The sequence below is a fragment of the Panthera pardus genome, unplaced genomic scaffold (assembly GCF_024362965.1).
Source record: "Panthera pardus isolate Hobbes unplaced genomic scaffold, ASM2436296v1 HiC_scaffold_6, whole genome shotgun sequence".
Classification (NCBI taxonomy): Eukaryota; Metazoa; Chordata; class Mammalia; order Carnivora; family Felidae; genus Panthera; species Panthera pardus.
In genome coordinates, this window is record NW_026526991.1 from 69,960,358 (window position 1) to 69,974,856 (window position 14,499).

Genomic DNA, 14,499 nt, shown 5'->3' on the forward strand with positions numbered 1-14,499 from the left:
TGACTTCACTTGCGGCTTCTCCATCACAAAGGAGCAGTTCCCAATGACCAGCACACCTAGGGGAGCTTTTTAAAAGTCCCATTTCCTGGCCTTTGCCCAGACCTACTGAGTTGGAACATCATCAATGGGCCCAACAATGTGTATATTTATAAAGTTTCCTGGGTGATATGATTATCAGCATAATTTGGCAAATGCTGCATCAAAGCCTTAATGACAACATATTTCTACCTTCTCCCAAACTTTTTTTAAACATGCAGTCTCCATTATAAGAACTTTGCCAGTCTTTCCTCCTTTTAAGTTTCTAGAAAATAATACTTGGTGGAATGAAGATTTTAGTTCAACTGCATGGGAGGCTTTATCTCAAAGCTAATTACACTGAGGCTTCCGGGACTCCTGTATGCATGTCCCTCTTCCAAGGCACTGAATGTAATTTTTAGCTGTAACTTTGCTTTTATATTCTTAAATAGAGCATTCCAAATTGTGTAAGCTTTGGGCACCACAAAACCTGAACCTGTCCCTGTCTTAAAATGATAGCAAATATATATGACAAAGCTCTGCAAAATAGCCCCAAATGAAATATTTTTAATAACTTGATTTTTTTTCTTACCAGTGAGTTCCTCTGAATGTCCCTCCCCCTTTTTAACCTGATATTATGCACCGCAGAAGTATATTTTTGACAGGGATTCTGATACTTGTTCAGAGACAATATTAGTGCCATGATGGCCTGGGACAAGAGCTGATAGCAAGAACAGATGGTCCAGGCAGAAGCCCACCCAAAGGGAAATGATGATGCCATGTGTGTGTTAGCTGTTTGAGAAGTCCGAGAGGGTAGCATGCTGTCGAGATTAAGTGGGGACTCTGAAACCACACTATGTGACCTGAACTCAAATTGATTGATTTACCCAGTGAATTTAATAGATGGGCCTCATTCATTTTGAATAGGAGAAGAAACCTGCTGCATCTTCCCTATTCATGAACTCATTCTCCAATTTAGGAAGGTCGCCTCATGCTCAAAGCAAAAACCAGCCTTCAAGTTGGGAAGCAAAGGTTTTTTGCAGGACTCAGATGTTCACGTGTTCTGTGCTCAGGCTATTTTTACTCAGCAGCACAGACGGTAGTAAGCACAGATTTCTTCAGCAGTTTTTAGCAGGTGTGGGATCCTAGGCCATTGTCCTTGAAACACACACACATTCACTCCGTGTAACTGAACAGCTTGGGAACTAATGCCATCATATATGTGACCATTCAGCTGTCTGCTTCTGGTTATTAAAAAAAAAAGTATAAAATGTAACTTCAGGAAGACCTTTTATAGACGAGAATGAGAAGTCATGAAAAAATATAATAAATCATATCGGAGCCATTTAGGAAGCAGGGCATATATGCACAGGAAATAATCTTGAGGATCTGCAAGAGGCTCACGTGAGAGAAACATAAGCTCTGTCACAGAAGTAGGTTTTATTCAATCAAATGAGAAGTGGCCAAACTCCCTAAAGGCACATGGTCTGACTGGTGCTCTGGGTTACCACTGTTCCAATCTCAGCAGGAAATGAGGACCAAAGTGTAAAAAGTATAAATGCTGAAAAAAAAAAAAATACCGAGCTGCATGTTGTGAGAAAGCAACCAACCTAATGAAGAAAACCAAGGGGGAGTTGTAGATGGAGTTTGGCAGAGATAGCTAACTATCCATGCCAAGAAGTGCGGCCTCCTTCTCCAGGAATAGTATGCTAGAACAGTAGATGTGACACTGATGTGGCTGCTCAGCTAGAGACCACATTTCCTCCCTGACTCTTAAGTGGGGACATCTGATGAGCTACTGTCAATGGAATGTGAATGGAGGGCACATGCTTCTTTCCTGTGCCAAGGCGATTAAGAAAAAGGTAAGCCTTCTTAATCATTTTCTCCATTCTCTTTATTCCCATCTGCCTGCTGGATGTTGAAGTTGGAAGTATTGAAGCCGCTCATAGCCTAAGTCCCCGAATGATACTTGGGAACCCCCAGGTGACCTGGAACCACCTTGCACTGTTACGTGAGAAATAAAACTATATGTATGCATGCCTCTAAAATGTTACTATTTGCTTTTTTATAGCAGCTAGTATTACTCTAAGTAGGAGACAATCAAATCGTGTTTAAAGTTACAACATACCTGTTATGTGAATATGATATTCCTCCTTGAAGATCTTCTGGAAGAAAGGAATCTTGAACTGCATGTGAGGAGTGTGCAACCCAGGAAGATTTACATCAACATCTCCCATAAAATGTGGGAATTCCCAGTCCTGTCAAAGAAAATCAACATAAAAACATATTTGTGATTTGTTTCGTTCCTAAGCAGCAAAACACCAAAAATTGACTTTTTACAAGCACTTATTTTAAAATCATTTAAATGCAGCAAGCTGTTGGATGTTTCAATCTGTAATGGTTATTTTATGTACATTAGGTAGTTGCATGCATTCAAAATCAAAATTAAGTCATAACTTACATCCTCAGATTTTCTCTTTAATGTGGTACTAAGAAGCCAATATAGAATTGATTTGCATCTATACGTGTTTATCTCTTTCATTCTGGAGAACTGATCTTAAATTTTTATAGGGAGGAAGTGATCCATATTTTATAAATATGTGGTAATTTTGTTATATTTTGTTTCCCTACCTTTTAAAAATATGAACCCTCTCAGACTATGTTTTGTGTAAGAGGACAAAGTAAAGAGGATCTAATTCACTTAACCAAGTTTTTCAACTCACATCCAAGGGTCTTTTATTAATCATCTCTGTTGACTTACTACATGCAATGGAAAAATGCCAAAGACTCCTGTCCTGTTCTCTTGCAATTTAGCATCAATTTGAAGCAGATGATGGAGGGCCTGACATGCTAGCAGGAGAGATGAACAATGAATTAATTCCCCAATGATCTTAGTTACTTTCTTTTTGTAAGGCAAAATCAGGAGGGCTGACCCTCCCTCTCCTAAGGAAGGGAAACAGATGCAAATGAGGATATTTTTAGGTGTCTCATCTGCTCTTGGTTTTTGGATAGAGCACCAAACTGAAGTTCACTGCTAGCATGTAAAGAAAGAACAGACTAAATATACTCAAATATGAACATCTGAGGTGGATCCATAGGCATTTATACACACATTTTCACTTTGAATAACCACTAAATTATCAGTCCTATGTTTAATGAGTATCTTTTAAAAATATTACTTACAACCTAATGGAAAAAATATGCATTTCAGATTTCAATACATTATTTTAATTTAAAAAGTTAAATCTTTCCACGACTTCTATATATTCAGCTCATACAGATATGCCAATAATAGAGTTGCTGGAACATTACAGCGGCCTCCATGTCCATCCCACTCGCCTTTTGGCTGAGAATTCTGGTCAAGGGAGGATAGGCTTCAGAGAAAAGGAGACTCTGTGAGTGGCGGTCGCCAGGAAAGTTTTCAATGTCTATTAATTTCATGACCTATGAATCACTTCAAGCTGCTAACAAGAAATACACAAAAAGAAAAATGAAATGATACCACATCATCTTTTTCTATTGGTGTGTATGCACATATCTTGTTGGTCTCACCTCCCCTTGTTTTTCAGACATCAGCAGTAAGTAGACATGTAATTTGGAAAATTTGGAAATCCCAAAGCATAAGCTGGATCATTTAGAATATTTTGATCTAAAATATTAGTGGAAATGGATTGGTAATAATACTTGTGAATTACTGCACTTTATTAAATTGTATTTTCCTTTATTTTTCATCGATATTACCTTGCGTTTTTTGTTACTTGAAATACTCTTGCTAAAAGAATTGGAATTGAATTTGGTCTTTTGCTAAAATGTAACTGACATCTCCCATGAAAAATTATGCTTGACACACAAAGGGTCTGATAACCAGAGTATTTTTCCCTTTCCCTGGAAAACAACATAAAGCATTATCAATAGAGCAGTTCTCATTTTCATTTTTTTTTTTTTTTTGGTTTAAGGAAGAGAATAGTTCTTGGTAGTGGTACCTTCTTTTTTGAAAGGTGCTCTTGGACTGTTCTCATTTAGCTTTTTATTCCATGAAATGGAAGTTTTCTACTGGATATGAAATTGGTTTAGTTCAAAAGTAAACTTAAGAGATTTATTATAGAATGGGATCAAAGCTTCATTCACCAAAAAAATAGTTCCTCAATTATTTCCCACCTGCACTTGGAGGAAGATGAATTAAGGAAATTGAGTGTGGACAAAACAGAAGAGAAACTCTTGATCCTTATTTGGATGATGGCATTAGTGGTTTTTTGTTTTGTTTTGTTTTCTTTTTGTTTGTTTTTTTTTAAAGAAGGGATCAGGACAGGGAGTTCCCTGGAATGTGTGATAGATGTAGCTGGTGCCATGTAAGAAAGTTTTTGAAAAGAGGATTAATAAAAAAGAGATGGTACATTCTTTTAGAGTCACTCCTTCCATATTATTTTTTATAATCACCCCATCTTGGTTTTCAAAACCCTTTTCCTTAATCTTGGAACTCCCTTCTCTCCTTGCTAGTCCAATTTTTGTGCTTTAATTCCTACTCCCACATACTTCTCCATACTCATGATTGGATCAGTGTAAATTCTGGTCTCACTTGACATAGAGTGGAATGGTAATAATAATAGTAGTTGCTATAATTTGCAGGAAGTGTGGGGCTTGTCTTAATGGACAGCAGGTATCTGAGGCTGGTGATACCTACTTTAGGTGAAAGAGGAGGGAGGATGGTGTTCTGAATCTCTTTAGGTTTCAGCCTCTTTATCTATAAATTGGGTTAAATAGGGGTGCCTGGGTGGCTCAGTTGGTTAAACATCTGACTTCAGCTCAGGTCATGATCTCGTGGTTTGTGGGTTCCAGCCCCATCTCAGGCTCTGTGCTGACAGCTCAGAGCCTGGAACCTGCTTCAGATTCTGTGTCTCCTTCTCTCTGCTCCTCCCGTGCTTGCTCTCTCTCTCTCTCTCATAAGTAAATAAACATTAAAAAAATTTTAAGGTAGATAGATAGATAGATAGATAAATAAATAAATAAATAAATAAATAAATAAGGGTTAAATATTATGACCTCATGGCTCCTTGGGAGGATGAGATAATGCATGGACAGCAATGAGCACGGTGCTGGAGACAGAAGGAAGCGACAGGGAAATGGCCAACAAGCATGGCTGGTTTCCCAGCATGATCCCAGGGTCAGTTTTATCCTGAGAGTGAAGCAGAGGAACGTGATAGGTCTGTTTTCAGAATCACACATAGGCTGCTTCCAGGTCCTGGTGAGAAAAGTCAAACGCTGTCTTCCCCTGTCTGCTCTCATCCACTGCACAGTGCTGGCCTCCTGAGGTCTGTGACTGGGACTTCGATCAGAGTGGTGTTCTCCCAGAGGGCACTGGGAGCAGGGCTTTAGGGAAGGTGCCTCTCAAATGTGAGACATGTGAGACATGTGAGGCAACCTCAGGGGGAAGATGGAAGGACATGACCAACTTGGTTTCTTGTGCAATGTGGTGACACTGTTGTGACATCCAGAAAAAACTTAACAATGGGGAAGGGAGGCACTGCTTCTGGGCAGGTAGGAGCTGGTAAGCTAGCACATGAGTAACTAAGAGCTGAGGAAATCTGTGGGCATTTGGCATTAATTATCAAGCACTTACAATGTTCTAGCATCACCCTAGGCTATGTATTTATATTTTACCTATGTACAAAATGATTGTGAAAGCTTACTATTATTAGCCCATTTTACAGATGAGGAAATTTGTCTTAAAATGATGTAGTTGCATTGTGGCAGAGCACAGCTCGAAGAATAAATACCTTCTGTCAGGCCATGCTTTCTCTGTGAACAGTGATAACAGTTACTGTTTTTCACTCTGAACTGGGATTATTTTGACCTGCTCTATCTGTTCTACTGGAGAATCAATGATGACAGTCATCTCCTGCTCGTCTCCCACCAAAAGCCGTTCCATGAAAACCTTTGAACTGCATTGCTGCCTCCTACCCAAGGGGTCTCATTTTTTATCTGACTCAAATTTGAACAAGAAGACCATGCCTAACTAGTTCTCCACTAAGCACCTGTCCCAGGGATAGCTGGCTTCTAATCACACTGATAAGTTGGGACATTTGACTAACAGGTGATTAATATCAAATACTGAGATTCTCTTGACATTATAACTGGATGTATAGCCAATTTCATACACAGCTTGTTAATGCTATGAGAATCATGGCTTGCTTTCTTGCCGTGTAAACGTAAGGCATATACTTTGGACACAAGATGAAAATGTGGAGTTACAAGAATGATGAGGCAAAATGTGTTTAAAACCATGGTAGAGATAGGCTGACACTGTGACTGTATATTATGAAATGCTCATTTAATTTGTTCTTCAAGAAACGTTATCAGTAGTAATTCGAGGCTTCCTTACTCCTTTCTGCTAGTAAATCTAACAATGACTACAGAAGTCTATCACATTAACGGTTCAGTGAAGTAAGAGATATTTAGGCCCATCAGCTCATACCTGCCCCTCCACTTCTCATCAGTTCATGGTGACGAACAGACTTCCATCTTTGTATCTTGCTTCATATAAGAAACAGTTAATTCTCATTCCGATGGGCATATTTCCCATATAAAAATAAATGAGCAGTGCCATGGTATATATCTAATCTTATTTCTTACATACTCTGGCTTACTGTGCCTATAGCAATAAAAATCACATTTGGACATTGATGTCCAAATTACATTGGGACATGTAATTTGGACTGATGCATCCAAATCTGATTCTGTCCAAATGTGGCCCTCTCATTCACGGACCACATTTGGACAGAATTTCAGGGAAACATTAAGTATATAGGCAAAATGGTCTCAGGATATGCTGGATTCATCATTCCCTCATGTTTTCTCATTGAGACACATGCCTTGGGGCCAAGAGAAAGAACTTGGTACTATGCAGAGGAACTCAAGCTTGAAACCAACACTGTTTTGAATTCCCCAACTGGCATTCAATTTCCCAAATCAAATGAAGAGACCTCATTTCTATTTAGAGAAGTGTTAGAGGATAAAAATGCAATAACACTGACTACCCCACAAAACTAAAGCCATGGTATCAGAGCAGAAGTTTAATGTGTGTGTTCGTGTGGGGCGCAAATATTGGCCACTTGATTTTTTAGGAAATTAAGACATTAGGTTAGAATTTACTGAAAAGTAGTGATCACCATTTCAAAAAGAATTGACAATAAATTCTTAGATGTTAATAAAAATTAGCAACATTTTTTCAGTGGAATGATTTATCTCCTCTTTATAGGCATTAGATTATTAAGCTTTAAATGGTTTCAAAAGATAACTATACAGATATGGTTTTTTTCATCTTCATTAATATCTATTTCTCCTCATATTTCAAAAACACATTTAGTCCTATGAATATCAGAACATCATTTCACCAAAAATTTCTCCAGCTTGTAAAGTAGCTTTTCTATGTTGCTAGTGTCCTAGCAACAGGATTTTAGGTAACAGTGAACTGTGGTGGCCTGAAGAATTGTACTTATGCTTTGGGTGATATTTTTGTTTCTTATTAAGAATCTCAAGGGCCTCATTTCTTTCAGCAACCCTATCCTTTTAATTGGCAAAGTTTCCTTGGTATCACTTGGCTGAATAAATCCTTGAAAACCTTGACATATAGCAGATTTTGCTTATTTGTTCCTTGCCTATCTCTCCCATTGGAATGTAAGCTCCAGGGAGCTTACATAAGTTTTCCCTGCTTTGTTCACTGGTCTATTCCTCATACTTGAAGGAATGCCCAGCATATAGTAAGAACTCAAATATTTGTCAAATTGATGAATGGAACTCTCTGCAAGTTTAACATATACAATAATCCCTTGTTGGTTCCATGTAAATGGAAACACAGAATGGATTTAGGTAAACAAAGGCAATGCAACACATACTTGTCTTTCTAAAATGATATTACAAATAAATCTGAGGCTCATTATGAAAAAAAAAATTGGTTGTCCCCCCCCCCCCGCCCCCATAAACTAGGTATACTGGAGTCATATAGAGCATAACCCAAAGATTAAACCATTTGCCAAAGATCACAGAGGAAAGGAGACGGCAGATAACTAGAGAAAGAAAGTGGTCAAGTGTAAATATTGTGAGACGAATTAATGTTTGGGGAGTTACTAAAAATGCCTGTTGGGATGATCCAAGACACCCTTTTAGTTGCCAGATTTACAATTAGTGAATGTAAAGAAATTCATGATACATGTCCGATCTAGTCAGAGACCAAAAAAGAGAATGTAAACCAACATGTGATTAAATAAAAGGGGAGGATCATTTCCCACAGTAGGTGATGGCGGGAAGACTGCCAAGGCAAGGCTGTCCATCAGAGATACCCTGCAGTAATTGAGAGTGATGTACAAAAGAGAGATAGTAATTGTGAGTGATGTACAAAAGAGATAGCAGGAAGTTATTCAGATGCCCTTTGACAAACACCTTCTTCTTACATGTTGTTCTTTCATCTTCCTTTAATATTCACTATTTTTCCCCCTCAAGGACAAATGCATTCTATAATATTTTGAACTTTTCTCTCAGGAGGCACATTATCTATTTTAAAAGATTTTAAATCTTTAGGGAAAAATCATGGCTTTTCAGTTGAAGTAGGCTTTGTCAACAAGTAGTAGGGATGGCAGGTCTCATTCATTGCTAAAACAAATCCCAAGCCCAGCTGTAAAGCCTTACTTAAAATGTTCAAAGAATGTGACTCGTTCGTGTGTTTTTGTATATTCTAAGATACCAATTAACTCTCAAATCATGGTCCAAACAATCTAATTTATCCCAAGGGCCTATTTTGTAATGTTACTTAATATATTTCTTCATCGATAATTTTTCTTACTTGCAAAAGCCAGTAAGAATTTTCCAGGCTAATTTTGAAGCCAACATATATCAATGAGATATAAGCAATGGTTAAATGCCTGTAGAAAAAGCCAATAATAAGTCAAGCCCAGAGTAGATTTGAAAAGTAAGTACAGTTTTTTGTTACTTTTAAAAGACCCTACCATGAGGTTCTGGCAAAAGAGAAGTTGGTTTTTTAAAAGCTTTTTTATATCTACACACCTCGAAAACATCATTCCCTTAGGCACCAAGATGGAAGAGTGTCTGATGAAATGCACTGGGCCTCATTAACAGATGTCCTGCTTTGGCAGACTGATGTGATGAAGGACAAAATAAAAGTCAGTCCTGTAAGTGTTTACAACTAATAGAAATGCATCATGTGGCACCTAGGAATAATGGGAAATCAATACCCCTCACTGGGGTGATACAGTTCACTGGTACACAAGAAAGAGTACTTGACATCTGAGAGACTCCTCTGCGGGGGGATGGGAGGAAACAAACCATTGCCTATGACATGTTGCTGATAACTAAAGTTAGTGCAAAGTCTAATTTTTTTTTACTGTTTGTTTATTTTTGAGAGAGAGAGAGAGAGAGAGAGAGAAAGAGAAAGAAAGAAAGTGGGGGAGAAGGCAGAGAGAGGGAGACAGAATCTGAAGCAGGCTCCAGGCTCTGAGCTGTCAGCACAGAGCCCGACGCAGGGCTCTAACTCACAAACCACGAGATCATGACCTGAGCCAAAGTCAGACGCTTACCCAACTGAGCCACGTGGGTGGCCCAGTTAGTGCAAAGTCTAAAGAAATACATTCTTACAACTCAATAATGTCCTTTTCAATAAAATTATCCATCAGTTATCAAACAACTTACTTTGCACTTTGTAAGAAGAGTGACTATTAACTACCTAATAAATTGGCATATTTTTTACTTAAATGAGAGCTCCTAATAATTAGTCTTTCCCTTGTAAGGAAAGAGTGAAATCTAGTGGAAGGAGGTCCTCAGACAACACACTTTTATGTTATTTGTCAGACACTGGCTGCAGTTTAACAGCACATAGCCCTTTGCTTACTCTGTGCTTTATTGTATTTGCACATTTGGTACGAAATGTCACTGCTCCAGTATCTGTTCTGGCTCTGTGCATGCTGCCAGCAGTGGTCACATTCAATTGTCTGAATGCCTAATTTCTTCTATGGGCTATAGAGAAAAATTAATTTGCATACTTTCAAAAGAATAGATGTTATTGTCCTTGGTAAAATTTTTATTTAAAAAAATTTTTTTAACGTTTATTTATTTTTGAGACAGAGAATGAATGGGGGAGGGTCAGAGAGAGGGAGACACAGAATCTGAAACAGGCTCCAGGCTCTGAGCTGTCAGCACAGAGCCCGACGCAGGGCTCGAACTCACGGACCGCGAGATCATGACCTGAGCCGAAGTCGGCCGCTTAACCAACTGAGCCACCCAGGCGCCCCTAAAATTTTTATTTAATATTCAGGTAATTTTTATGTCTGAAAAAATGATAATAGTGGAGATCAGTGGGTAAATGTAACTCAATATAAAAATATTCACTTCACAGATAAAAGAGAGAGTATGAAGTTGATCTAAATATCACATGGGTGGTTAAGATAAAACCTGTAGGATTTCTTGCAATGGGTTCATTTCTATGATTATCACTTCTTTCAGGAGTGTCTTGTAGAGCATATATTCTGGTCAGGAGACCAGTCAATCAGCAAATAGCATTATAATATGGTGTCAAAGATTGATAAATACTCTGAAGGAAATCTAGCAGGGTTAGGGGATGAAGAATAGTGAGTTAGGGGTGGGCGTTAGTTTAGTTAATCAGAAGAAAGCTTCTTCAAGGGTGAACTTTGTATGCAGTACTGACTGGTAGGAAACAGCAAGCCCCATAAAGTTGTGGAGGAAAAGCAGATCAGCTAGGAGGAGGATGCAAAGACCCTGAGGAGGGAATGAGATGGGTGTGCTCAAGAAACAGCAAGGGTAGAATGGTTGTAAGAGTCCAAGTGGTGCTGGCTGTAGGAGGAATAAAGACCAGTTAGAGCCTGCTGCAATAGTTTAGCTGTGAGATGGTGGTGGGGAAACATGGGTGGTCAGGTATTCAGATCGACATGTATTTTAAAGCTATTACCAACTGAACTTCTGAACTTACCAGTTGCTAAAACAACCAGTAGCATTAACTAGGTAAGGAAAGATGGAGGAACCAATACACTTGTAGAAGGTAGGGAAGTGGGTAAGAAACCCAGAGGTTTTTTTCAGAACGTGAAAAATTAGACATCCAAATGGAGGTAGTGTGTAGGTAGTTGGGAGGCTTAGGGGAGAGGCAAAAGCTGGAGATACAGATGTGGAGTCACCAGTGCATGGATTGACCTAAAGCCTTAGAACTGAATAAAATCATCTGAAAGGACAGGAAAAGAGGAGACTTATCAAGGACTGAGCATTGAGGCACTCCAACATTTAGAAGTTAGAAGAGGAGAGGCCAGGAAAGAAAACCGAAAAGGAATGGCATACATTACAAGAAAAACAGGAGAAAGTGGCATCCTAGAAGTCAGGTGGAAAAAGTGTTTCAAGAAGGAAGTAGTGATTAACTATGCACCTAAAAAAAACTGAGTAGGAAGCCTGAAAATTAAATATAGTACTGGACAATATGAGGGTAGTTAATCTTGATAAGGTCTCTGAGCTCCAGAGGAAGATGATATTGTGGACAAAAGCCTGAGTGGAGTCTGTTCAAAGGAAAATAGGAGATGAGAAGTAGAGGCAATAATACAGAACTCTTATGAGGAGATTTTATTAGTGGGAAAGGATAAAGAATCAGTAACTGGTGAGAAACTATAATTGTACTAATTTCAAAGAAATTTTTTTTAGTATAAGGTAAATTGAATTTTGGTAGAATAGGGGACTCTGACACCCTAAGATTCCCTTTTCGTATTTTAAGATGAATGTTAAAATCTGTCCACCAGTATGGATATTCTCTGGTTGTTTACAGCTGATGTTTATTCTGATTGGTCAGTACCTCTGCCGTGCCAGTTGATAAATATTATGACCATCACTGTCTGTAAAGTCAAAATAGATGTTTTCCTGAAGAACAAAACAAAACAAAGCAACACTGGGCCAAGTTCATTGTGTCTTGAACGCAGCAGGCTTTTAGAGGCAATAAGCCAGATCCTTGCTGCTCTGTACCCAGTGTGGTTTCCTTCTGTTTTACCTTTCAGTAAAGACTTCAGATTCTGGAGCAATCACAGAGTCTCTGCTCTGACCCCCATGGACAACTCAGTGATAACATGAACAGAAAATAAAACCTTTAGAGCAATGGATTTGAACTGTCAGACTTTCCAGGCCTTTCTTCGATGAGTTTTAGGTCAAGAATGTTCATCCTCTGAGCTCTAGAGACAAATTATCAACCCTCAAGTAAGAGAGCAAAGACTAGGAAAACAAGATACATAGGGGCAGGGTAGGATAGAAAGAATAAAATGCATTTTGTTGTTTGAGAATTATACCCTCAGTGAATTGAAAAAAAAAATGAAGCTATTGATAGTCCAAAGGTCAATAGCCAAGAAAAACCTCAAATACATTGTTTTCCTTGTTAGCCACCTATGGGGGAGATATTCTCCCCCCTCAGGGTCCTTTTGGAAAACAAGTTTACATGCTAGGGTAAAGAAGACTTGCATGCATGTTAGTAGTTGCCTGCCTTTATATTGACACTATTCATTCAGAGAAACCTGAGGTGGTGACAGTGGGCTAGGTATATAAATTCCCCACAGCACTGATAGAGTGATTGTTAAGTCTACATTTCTTGCAGAAGTTCTCTATAGCGCATTCAAGTCACCCATAGAATGGGATCACACTGATATTCAACTAATTCAGCAGCTATTCAATGCCCACTATATGCAAAGCATCTATTCTCAAAATATATCAAATGGCAGTAATAAATAAATACAGTTGTAGACAATGAGAGTCAGTGAGGCTATAAGCCTCCAGCCATGTTACCCAACAGATGGATGGTAAAGAAGAGACCAGATGAAATTTAATCGGTAATCTCTAAACTATACTTCATTACATCCCCCAACTGAGAACTGTATTTAGGAGAAAGAAAATACCTGTTGAGGAGATTAACTATATTTTCATACTCTATTCAAACTCTAAGCAAGCCAGTATTTGTCATGAACCTACTTTATGCCAACCATCTGATCCACTGTAAACCACCTGCAAGTATATATGGTAGGGAGGCTTTTTATCATTTTATATGGAAGCAACTCAGGCTCAGAGAGCAGTCAGGTAGCTTGCCCAGTGCTGCACAATAGGTACCAGAAAGATTTGTACTTAGGTCAATCTGACTCCAGAGACATTTCTATACAGCATATCCAGCTTTTTCATGACTTTTTCTTCAGGTTCTAATGTCACAATTATCTTCCCATCTAAAAGCCAACTGTCATACCAATATGTGATTCTATTTGATGCTAACTTGCATTTGTAATGAAGTTTCTTTTTTCCTTCCTTCCTTCCTTCTTCTATTTTTCTTTCTGTTTTCTTTCTTTCTTTCTTTCTTTCTTTCTTTCTTTCTCTTTCTTTCCATCTTTCTCTCTCTCTCTTTCCCTTCCTTCCTTCCTCCCCCCCCCCCCTTTATCTCTCTTTCTTTCTTTCTGAGAGAGAGACAGAGAGCAGAGAGAGAGGGAGAGAGAATCTTAAGCAGGCTCATGTCCAGTATGGAGCCCAACACGCACTGGGCTTGATTTTACAACCGTGAGATCATGAACTGAGCCAAAATCAGGAGCCTGATGCTTAACCCACTGAGTCCCCCAGGTACCCCCCAAAAAGCTTCCCTTTAATGGTGTGTTGCAGCTTAGCTTGAAATAACATTTTCTCATAATTATTTTGCTACCTAACTTCCATTGCAAAGTAAAGGCATGGCAGTGGATCTATATTTATCCTGAAAGTCATTGACAAAGCCTGCAAAATTTGCAGGCTGAGATACACATTTAACTCTAGATGGTTTATGACCATCTTAGAATTTTTACTGCCAATGCATGGATTTGGCTCTAAAGTTAGAATATTTCTAGTAATGAATACTCTCTCCCCAACTCCTTTGCACTTCGGTTTTCTCACCTGAGGATATTTTTCATCATGTTTAGGCACTCTAATGGCAGACTCCTATATCATTCCATGGGAAAACAGGATGGATTTGGGGATGATTTAGTGCCCACTAGTGATGGCTATCAAACTTTGTGACTTCTTAAAAAGACAACTTTTATGTTCCTTTGGAACTTGTATGAAGGTAAGATTTGTGCTCCTAACATATCGTGGCTGCACATATCATTAAGTGATAAAATTTCATACTATGTAGGTGATGAGGCAGAGCAAAAACACAAGAAAGAGAACTATAAGGATAATAATATATGTATTTTTGCATAGCAATTTCACAAACTATTTTATTTTATCTCTAGTTTTCCTTGTTCTGTGTGTTGAACTGTGTCAAGTTACTTTGTTACTTGGAACCCCTTATTTCCAGGATTTAGTCTTCTTGTTCATAATTATGATTAGAAGATGACATAATTTCCATAAATATAACATTATGAGTAATTTTATTCAAAGCCCTTCTTGATATTTGATCCTAAATAGAATACCAGTGTAACCCACGCTAATGAG

The 14,499-nt window shown here is 38.4% G+C and overlaps 1 protein-coding gene across 6 annotated transcripts in view; it reads right to left on the reverse strand.

The window, feature by feature from the left end:
* Positions 1–14,499, reverse strand: part of TMEM117 (transmembrane protein 117) — a 483,464-nt gene that overhangs the window by 23,918 nt on the left and 445,047 nt on the right. For all 6 annotated transcript variants that reach the window (XM_053895726.1, XM_019419099.2, XM_019419100.2 and 3 more), the window contains one exon: positions 2,144–2,273. In XM_053895726.1, the coding sequence (XP_053751701.1) occupies positions 2,144–2,273 (130 nt within the window). The remainder of the gene's footprint in view (positions 1–2,143; positions 2,274–14,499) is intronic.